Source organism: Nanorana parkeri, unplaced genomic scaffold (assembly GCF_000935625.1).
Source record: "Nanorana parkeri isolate BGI_ZX_2015 unplaced genomic scaffold, ASM93562v1 scaffold633, whole genome shotgun sequence".
In the NCBI taxonomy this organism is placed as follows: domain Eukaryota; kingdom Metazoa; phylum Chordata; class Amphibia; order Anura; family Dicroglossidae; genus Nanorana; species Nanorana parkeri.
The window spans coordinates 613,082-623,610 of NW_017306901.1; the positions used below are offsets into that span (position 1 = coordinate 613,082).

At 46.9% G+C, this 10,529-nt stretch overlaps 1 protein-coding gene across 5 annotated transcripts in view; it reads left to right on the forward strand.

Moving 5' to 3' along the window:
- Positions 1 to 217: 217 nt before the first annotated feature.
- STK10 (serine/threonine kinase 10) overlaps positions 218 to 10,529 on the forward strand; it is a 131,514-nt gene continuing 121,202 nt past the window's right edge. For all 5 annotated transcript variants that reach the window (XM_018563114.1, XM_018563115.1, XM_018563112.1 and 2 more), the window contains exon 1: positions 218 to 472. In XM_018563114.1, the coding sequence (XP_018418616.1) occupies positions 320 to 472 (153 nt within the window). In that variant the 5' untranslated portion in view covers positions 218 to 319. The remainder of the gene's footprint in view (positions 473 to 10,529) is intronic.

Below are 10,529 nucleotides of genomic sequence, written 5' to 3' on the forward strand. Positions count from 1 at the left end.
CTCAACTTCTCTCAGCTACTCACAAAAGAAACCGGCAAATACCATTATTAACGCAAGACTAACAAGTTCTGCATCCAAAAATAACTCGGGCTTGCTGAGCCGTCTTTATAGTTGCCCGAGTTCAGGCCCCGCCCGGCCTAGGTGTAGTTTCAGCATATGGCGCTAGGCTCCGCCCCTGGGCGGAGAGATGGGTGTGTCCGGGTGCTGTGCAGCTCGCTTCTCTGTAAAGTGAATTTTGTCGCAGTCTAGTCCCGTTTGGCCGGAGCCTCCGCTGGGGGTTGTGATACTTCGCCCGGGTGTCCCGCTTTCCGCACCGGCCATGGCTTTTGCCAACTTTCGCCGTATTTTGCGGTTCACTGGGGACAGGAGGAAGCTGCGGGAGTACGAGCACGTCCGGAGGGACCTGGACCCCAGCCTTGTGTGGGACATAGTGGGAGAGCTGGGGGATGGAGCGTTCGGCAAGGTGTACAAGGTGAGAGGGGGTGAGACACGAGGGGCTGGGTGTGCTAACCTGGCAGTACAGCTGGCGTATTTTCACACGTGATACACCCTGGATTGTTCCACCACACCTGTTATAGAACTGAACCCTGTATGGTCCTACACCCGTCATAGAGCTGTGTATGGTCCTACAACCTGTCATAGAGCTGTGTATGGTTCTACAACCTGTCATAAAGCTGTGTATGGTCCTACAACCTGTCATAGAGCTGTGTATGGTCCTGCACCTGTCATAGAGCTCTGTATGGTCCTACACCTGTCATAGAGTTGTGTATGGTCCTACACCTGTCATAGAGCTGTGTATGGTCCTACACCTGTCATAGAGCTGTGTATGGTCCTACACCTGTCATAGAGCTGCGTATGGTCCTACACCTGTCATAGAGCTGTGTATGGTCCTACACCTGTCATAGAGCTGTGTATGGTCCTACACCTGTCATAGAGCTGTGTATGGTCCTACACCTGTCATAGAGCTGTGTATGGTCCTACACCTGTCATAGAGCTGTGTATGGTCCTACACCTGTCATAGAGCTGTGTATGGTCCTACACCTGTCATAGAGCTGTGTATGGTCCTACACCTGTCATAGAGCTGTGTATGGTCCTACACCTGTCATAGAGCTGTGTATGGTCCTACACCTGTCATAGAGCTGTGTATGGTCCTACACCTGTCATAGAGCTGTGTATGGTCCTACACCTGTCATAGAGCTGTGTATGGTCCTACACCTGTCATAGAGCTGTGTATGGTCCTACACCTGTCATAGAGCTGTGTATGGTCCTACACCTGTCATAGAGCTGTGTATGGTCCTACACCTGTCATAGAGCTGTGTATGGTCCTACACCTGTCATAGAGCTGTGTATGGTCCTACACCTGTCATAGAGCTGTGTATGGTCCTACACCTGTCATAGAGCTGTGTATGGTCCTACACCTGTCATAGAGCTGTGTATGGTCCTACACCTGTCATAGAGCTGTGTATGGTCCTACACCTGTCATAGAGCTGTGTATGGTCCTACACCTGTCATAGAGCTGTGTATGGTCCTACACCTGTCATAGAGCTGTGTATGGTCCTACACCTGTCATAGAGCTGTGTATGGTCCTACACCTGTCATAGAGCTGTGTATGGTCCTACACCTGTCATAGAGCTGTGTATGGTCCTACACCTGTCATAGAGCTGTGTATGGTCCTACACCTGTCATAGAGCTGTGTATGGTCCTACACCTGTCATAGAGCTGTGTATGGTCCTACACCTGTCATAGAGCTGTGTATGGTCCTACACCTGTCATAGAGCTGTGTATGGTCCTACACCTGTCATAGAGCTGTGTATGGTCCTACACCTGTCATAGAGCTGTGTATGGTCCTACACCTGTCATAGAGCTGTGTATGGTCCTACACCTGTCATAGAGCTGTGTATGGTCCTACACCTGTCATAGAGCTGTGTATGGTCCTACACCTGTCATAGAGCTGTGTATGGTCCTACACCTGTCATAGAGCTGTGTATGGTCCTACACCTGTCATAGAGCTGTGTATGGTCCTACACCTGTCATAGAGCTGTGTATGGTCCTACACCTGTCATAGAGCTGTGTATGGTCCTACACCTGTCATAGAGCTGTGTATGGTCCTACACCTGTCATAGAGCTGTGTATGGTCCTACACCTGTCATAGAGCTGTGTATGGTCCTACACCTGTCATAGAGCTGTGTATGGTCCTACACCTGTCATAGAGCTGTGTATGGTCCTACACCTGTCATAGAGCTGTGTATGGTCCTACACCTGTCATAGAGCTGTGTATGGTCCTACACCTGTCATAGAGCTGTGTATGGTCCTACACCTGTCATAGAGCTGTGTATGGTCCTACACCTGTCATAGAGCTGTGTATGGTCCTACACCTGTCATAGAGCTGTGTATGGTCCTACACCTGTCATAGAGCTGTGTATGGTCCTACACCTGTCATAGAGCTGTGTATGGTCCTACACCTGTCATAGAGCTGTGTATGGTCCTACACCTGTCATAGAGCTGTGTATGGTCCTACACCTGTCATAGAGCTGTGTATGGTCCTACACCTGTCATAGAGCTGTGTATGGTCCTACACCTGTCATAGAGCTGTGTATGGTCCTACACCTGTCATAGAGCTGTGTATGGTCCTACACCTGTCATAGAGCTGTGTATGGTCCTACACCTGTCATAGAGCTGTGTATGGTCCTACACCACCTCATAGAGCTGCGTATGGTCTTACACCCCTCATAGAGCTGCGTATGGTCTTACACCCCTCATAGAGCTGCGTATGGTCCTACACCCGTCGCAGAGCTGCCTATGGTCCTACACCTGTCGCAGAGCTGCGTATGGTCCTACACCTGTCGCAGAGCTGCGTATGGTCCTACACCTGTCGCAGAGCTGCCTATGGTCCTACACCTGTCGCAGAGCTGCGTATGGTCCTACACCTGTCGCAGAGCAGCGCATTATCCGACACATGTCGCAGAGCTGCGTATGGTCCTACACCTGTCGCAGAGCTGCGTATGGTCCTACACCTGTCGCAGAGCTGCGTATGGTCCTACACCTGTCGCAGAGCTGCGTATGGTCCTACACCTGTCGCAGAGCTGCGTATGGTCCTACACCTGTCGCAGAGCTGCGTATGGTCCTACACCTGTCGCAGAGCTGCGTATGGTCCTACACCTGTCGCAGAGCTGCGTATGGTCCTACACCTGTCGCAGAGCTGCGTATGGTCCTACACCTGTCGCAGAGCTGCGTATGGTCCTACACCTGTCGCAGAGCTGCGTATGGTCCTACACCTGTCGCAGAGCTGCGTATGGTCCTACACCTGTCGCAGAGCTGCGTATGGTCCTACACCTGTCGCAGAGCTGCGTATGGTCCTACACCTGTCGCAGAGCTGCGTATGGTCCTACACCTGTCGCAGACCAGCACCCTTCATGGTTTTACACTTGTGATAGAGCTGCAGGCAGTGAAATCTGGAGTGCTGACTGGAGCCGAGCTTAGGCAACTTGCCCAACTTTTATCAGAAATCTGTAGACTGTCTTACCGCAGTTACTTTTTCTTTTCAAATAAAGTGTATCTATAGCAACTTTGTATAGTCCTTTTTTGTTTGTCTTGAATGGAGTGGTGTAGGATAAAAACCTGTCGACTTAAATGAGGGGACACAAATGTCTGTAAAGGTCCCCACACACCTTACGATAATCGTACGATAATCGCGGGAAATCCCGCGATCGTACGATTATCGCAAGGTGTGTGGAAGCCGTGCGACCTCTACTACTGTAAGGTCGCCTGCCCATAAACTTCCGAACATGTTTCAAAACCCGCCGAGCGGGTGTGTAGCATGTTAGTGAGATAAAAGCCGGACGGGCCGGTGTGCGCAAGCGCACACTGCCCATTCAGCATTGCGATCATCGCGAGTACCATCTGCCTATGCAAGATGGGCAGATCGTACGTTTTTTTAAGTACCTTACAACCATCGCAAGACAAAAGTCTTGCGATGGTTGTAAGGTGTGTGCCCAGCCTAAGACAGGTGTCCTCATTGGAAGGAATGAACAAAGAGTGCCTCCCTAGTGTAGAAGTCTTTATTCATCGAAATTAAATAATGCCAGCCCGCGTTTTTGAGGCCTCACCCCCCTTCTTCTGAAGGCGGTGCGGCCCCAGAAATGCATAAACCGGATGGCTGGCATGTAGCAAGATAGATGATGCTTCCTATCTGCATGTCCCGTGCCATTGCTGTTCATCTATAACAAGGCTGATGTTGTGATTTCTGCCATTGCCGGCTTTCTACTATTGGATGTTTGTGAGTACAATCCTCATTGTTTAATTTCGATGAATAAAGACTTCTACACTAGATGGGCACTCTTTGTTTGTTCATTCCTTGCCAGATCTTCAGTTTTCCCTGAGTCTGGGTTCACACCTGGGCGTTTTTCCACGCTTTCGTACTCGCGGAAAAACGCTCAAACAGGGAAATGCCATTATTTTCAATGTGCATGGTTCCCATCTGGGCGGTTTTCCGTGAGTACGAACGCGTGGGAAACCGCCCTACACCCAAAGAAGTACATGTACTTCTTTGGGGCGTTTTGGTCGGGCGTTTCCATTGGGATACAGCCAAGTAGCCCTCGGAAACGCGTGTTTGATTCGCGGTTAAAAAAAACGTGTGAAAAAACGCGCATATTCAATACATCTAGGTGTGAACCCAGCCTGACTGTTAAGGATCTGCCTTCTCGTAAGAGTCAGTTATGTTCATCCCCCCAAGGATGATGGGTTGTTGGCGCTAGTGGTTCCTTCTACTTGCGTTTGTCCTCATTGGAAGACCCTGTGACCATTCACATCTTTGTGTTGTGGGGACGCATGTTGCATACATTGTGCTGCAATGTATTGCACTGCTAAATTTGTGGCATGTCTGATTTTCAGGACCTTTTGGTGCATTAGATGACCTTCCATTTTGATGGACTGCCTTTACACCTTTTACCCAATTTAATTGGGCAGCCTTTGTCCTGTGCATTGGCGGATCTTTGAGGACGAGCAACGGATGGTGATAGCCTGTGCCTCGCCTGGCCTTCCTGCAGTCCTGTATCCCCTCGGCAACCCCCCATCCGCTCGACCGTTGTTCGTGACATCTTGTGGCAGCAGTGGGATAAGTTTAGCACACAAGTGCACAGTTTATTCCATTAACCTACGTACTAATGGCTGGAAACTTGTTATGGGATGACCGGCCTACTGAAGTCCGCTCAGTGCATAATTGTGTTTTTGTAAAGGCATACTTGGCTATTGTCTAAGAAAGTGATCAGCTACATGAAGCAAAGCTGAGATGACCTGCTGAATCTATGTGAGGTCAGACGAAGGAGCAGCTAATCTGCGCCCTGGTTGATCACAATCTGGAAGAGCAAGACCCTGATTTGGAGGCGCGGAACACGATTTGACACTCCAGAGGAGGAAAAATCTTTCCCACTACAGGATTAGGATGGATATGATGTCATGGGTGATCAACCTAATACCCAAATGCAGTCCTTGCAGGCCGTCCTACAACTACTGGGTTCAGATGATCCAATGCTATGCCTCCAGCTCATTCTGCAGCATCAAGGGTCTGTAGAGTATCAAAGCCAGGCCAGGAGAGACTGCAGGGAGCCAGTGTATAGAGTTATCTTGTCCTTTTCTGTGGTTTGTAGTCCTCAGATATCCGCTCTCATCTGACCAAGAACCTAGAAGGTGTGAGATCCTTCGATCTATAGGACCCAAGCTGACCAATCAAATTCTGATGTTGGACATCTGCTCCTCTGTTGTACTGATCAGTGAATTATAACATATCTGGTGATATTGATTCTCTCTATACCTGATATCACATTGTAGTTTTGGGATGTTTTGGTGCCTTTCCAGCCTATTAATTTGATTTTTCTTATTTCCCATTACTCTCCGTTTGGTGACAACGGAGGGTAGATTTCCCCAGTGTGAGGGTAGGGTAGATAGAGGGTAGAGGGTAGATTTCCCCAGTGTGGACAGAAATGGCAATAAAAAGACTTGAGAAATAAAATCTTCCCAAATAGGAAAAAAAAAAGTGTTTTGTCTTACTCTAAAATGTATTTGCAAATCTTACTTTTAGGGCTGTTCACACAAGCCTGCAACATTTTCCTGTGTCCACTGTGTACGGGACGTGGTTGACATTGATTCAATTTCTTTCTGATATTATGACAGAGCTCTGTAAATATAAGTTATTAAAATGCCTAAAATACCTAATATTAATTATACTGTTCTAGCTATGTAATAGAAACTATCCTCTAAATATATATATGTTCCTTTGTTTGTTCTAGATCATGATGACTTGTTTCAACTTGCCTGGCTTAGGAATCATTAACCACTTCAGTGCTTTTCCTTTTTTTTTTTTTTAAAGGGATAGTCTACCCCTTAAAAAATATATTTTGGTTATGGGTAGAAGCTACAGTGATAAGCTTTCAATGCCTTCTTATATTCCATACTAGCTTTGCCAGTGCCTGCATAGCTTCAGTCTAGGTACAGGGTTAGAAGGGATCGCACACATTCTGCATTCTTCAATATAATAGGCACTATGACAAATAAAACATGTAGAGGCAGAAGTCCTGATAATGGTTGCAGCTATTCTGAAGAGTGAAGAGGGGCAGTTATGGCCACAGGTCTCACTGTTGGAGTCTAGTTTAGTCTATTGAGTCTGTTTTATACATTTTATATTATTAATATAAAAATATCTCAAATTCAAAACTTTTTTCAGTTTTGGCTAATGTAGGGAATGTTTTAAACCAGGGTTGGGCAACTCTGGCCCTTCATCTGTTCTGGGACTACAAGTCCTATGAGGCATTGCAAGACTGAAAGTTACAGGGTGACTCTTGGAGGCAGAGGCATGTTGGGATTTGTAGGTAAAGCATAGCTGGAGGGTTGAAGTTGCCCATCCCTTCTCAGTTTATTGATTCTCTTTGTCCCATTGGGGAGATTTCCCTTGCTGTACTGGACGTGCGTCACCTGAACTGGTGTTCCCATTGGAAGATTTAGTTTAGCCATAAACAGCTTGAATTTGTCCAGAATTCGAGCCATAGGTGGCCTTGTCAGCACTACCCAGCTCGACATACTTTGCAAAAATTCAAGGAGCCGGACTGTTGCGGGGCGAACAGCGACTGCCTCCAGTCCGTTGCAGTTACTGTTTTGGTTATTGAGCATCTGTGGGTGCCAACTCTCTAAATACAGTAGCTGCCAGGAGACTCTTGATTTCAGGCAGCATGAATGGAGGAATCATAGCTCTACTCTCACCTCTTGTTCTGGTAACAACTAAAATGTTTTATTTCCTCTAACTTTGTATCACAGTGACAGTGGTCACTATGACAAATAGAGAGTTTGGATCTCCCCAGCTGGAGCACATACAGCAATAAAACTTGACAGGAGTTCTAATCCTTCTCTCTCTATACAAAACAAAAACAAAAAAAAAAATATTTCAGAATTTAAGCACAGTCCCAGTCATGTTCCGTTTTCAATAATGTAAGCTGTATGGCAAATCCAAAAATCAGCATGAACAGTCATATGTCCGAAAGGGTAGAGAGGTAATATCTTTACCAGAGATCTCAATCTGGTTTGGAGTTTGGTCTAACTTTGAATGTTTCTTTGCGTTGATCCAAACTGTTTAAAATGAGAGTGTAATAGTGTCTGTAATAGAGCTGCAGCTAACGATTATTTTCAAAATCGATTAGTTAGTCGATTATTAGGTTCAATGTCCAGGCGTAATAACATTTTTCATGTAGTTGTGGGCTGGTAATTATTTGCTTGCACTAAAAAGGGTCAGGCAAAGAGATGAACATTTAATCAGAAGCTCCCATGGCTGGTTTAGAAATGCGTTGCATGTTCAACAGTTACTCATGAACGTCGGTTACTAATTACGTTATATTTCTAATGAATACTTTTCTGGTATGTTGTGTGTGGTGGGCTTGTATATTCCACACCACTGCCAGTCTTGGGCTTGTGGTCATTATTTTGCACTGGGAGGAATATGTTAGCCATTTTCAGGCACCTAAATCTCAATTGAACGTTCAGTTTAAAGTAGTGAAATGCATCTCAGGTGCAGTCTTACGGCTTTTTTTTTCCAGGACAGCATCTGAGAGATAGTCTCCTCCCACCTAAAACAGGAAACACATCACATACACCAAATAAAAGGGCACTTGCCCCCAGCATACCTCAGTTTTTTTGTGTTTCCTCGGAAAGGTTATCCCTTACCTGGACGACCTGCTGTTCTTCAGAGACCCTCAGGGGGAATCTGGAGCAGGCAGTGGCACACCAGAACGCTTCAAGCTTTTGTTTTGCAGCATTGGGGCGGCAAACAAGAGACGCTGGATGAATGCATCCAGGTCCCGGCTCAGGTAAAGGCATCTCTCACCTGGTGGTAAAATCAGCCACAACCTGAGTAGGAAAGCCTGTCCCCTGCCAGGAGCTGCAGAGTGGGACCTTTGTTTTCTGTGTGGAAGCAGTGGTCTCAATGCAGTGGTCCAATACACCCCCTGCTGAGTCAGAGCTCAGTCAGTGGGTAGAGCATGAGGATTGCACAGCTATAGGTCTGTCTCAGTAATATTTGACCTCTGCAGTGAGACCACTGGATATTCACAGAGAGCAAATGTCCCAATCTACAGTTGCTGACAGGGGACAGCATTTTCTAGTCCCACTTCGATAAAAAAAAAAACTCTTTCAGGCATTCAACACCTTTTTTTGTTTTCATGCACTATAATTGATTGAAACCAAAGGTTCAATTGGTCTTTGAAGCCCAACTGTGTGCGTTGTTAATCTTACCATTGCAGTTGGGTTCCCCCAGCCTACACACTGCATGGGTTTAATGCTAGTGTTGCTGGGGTGGGAGGGGGGTATTTAGTACAAATACTTACCCTAAAGCAGGGATGTCCAAACTTCGGCCCTCCAGCTGTGGCTGTGAGAATCTTGCAAAGCCTCACGGGATTCTTAGTTCCACCACAGCTGGAGGGCCGCAGTTTGGACATCCCTGCCCTGAAGGGTAATACTAATTTCCCACCAAATGTGAGAAATTGAAATCACCTCCACAAAGCTTGCCTTCTCATTAGTCAGCGTTGCCAGGTGACCATGTTGATCAATGAATGATCGCCATTTGTGAGGATGATTTTAGTGTTGGGCTGCAGCGGGGAACGGGGGGGGGTGGTGGAGTTGGAGAGAAGCAGTGGTTCCCCCAAAGGTATGACTAGTGTGTGTGTGTAGGGGCAAAGTTTCAGTTTCTCATATTTGGTGGGAAATTGGTATTACCCTTTTAGGCCTCGCTACCTCAGAAGCCGATGCAGACTCGGGAATGTGGGCTGGCCCTTGCTGTCCTCCTGTATAGTTCAGAACTGCTGGTCCTGCATTGTCTTTGGTGACATCAGAACTGTAAATGGCCAACTAGCAAAGTGAATCAGCTTTGGAGGATCAGTCACTAGATGAGTAGGATGCCTGCGGGAGTGAAGAATAAGGTCATTATTTCACCTTCTTCCTTTTCCCCCTAGCCAAATGAGCATTTAGGCCATGCCATTGGTTACTTCCAGTCCCATAAGTGAAGATATGGGCCTGGGGCTGAAGGAACAGTTTGCAGGAGCCTGTGCATTGCGAGGAAAGGTTGGTAATAGCAACCATACGTTTTCAAATTTTAAAATGCATTAGCTGATTATGTATTCCAGAAATGCATTCATGTTTCCATTCTTTTTGTTATACCTTCAAGCTGAACAACCAAGTACACAGTTAAAATACATATACAGGCAGTCCTTGAGTTCCGAACATCCGACTTGCGTACGACTCTTAAGGTGCCCATACACTGCTCGATTCTCGTACGAGAATCGCGGGAAATTCCCCTCAGGGGGGCGGGCTTGCGATGATAGAGAGTACGATCTGGCTGTCCAAGATGGGCAGATCGTACGTTTTTTTAAATCACTTTACAACCATCGCAAGACTAAGGTCTTGCGATGGTTGTACAGTGTATGGCCACCTTTACTTAGGAACAGAGGTCCCAGGCTGTTTCACTAGTTGTAATGCTACGGTGCTCGTGCCGACGTCCGTAGTACTGTACCTCCTGTACATTACAGGAAGTTGTTAGACCTGCAGACGAGGAGTGGGTCTGGTTTGTAGTAGTGTACCTCCTGTACATTACAGGAAGTTGTTAGACCTGCAGACGAGGAGTGGGTCTGGATTGTAGTAGTGTACTTCCTGTACATTACAGGAAGTTGTTCAGTGTATGGCCACCTTTACTTAGGAACAGAGGTCCCAGGCTGTTTCACTAGTTGTAATGCTACGGTGCTCGTGCCGACGTCCGTAGTACTGTACATCCTGTACATTACAGGAAGTTGTTAGACCTGCAGACGAGGAGTGGGTCTGGATTGTAGTAGTGTACTTCCTGTACATTACAGGAAGTTGTTAGACCTGCAGACGAGGAGTGGGTCTGGATTGTAGTAGTGTACTTCCTGTACATTACAGGAAGTTGTTAGACCTGCAGACGAGGAGTGGGTCTGGATTGTAGTAGTGTACTTCCTGTACATTACAGGAAGTTGTTAGAC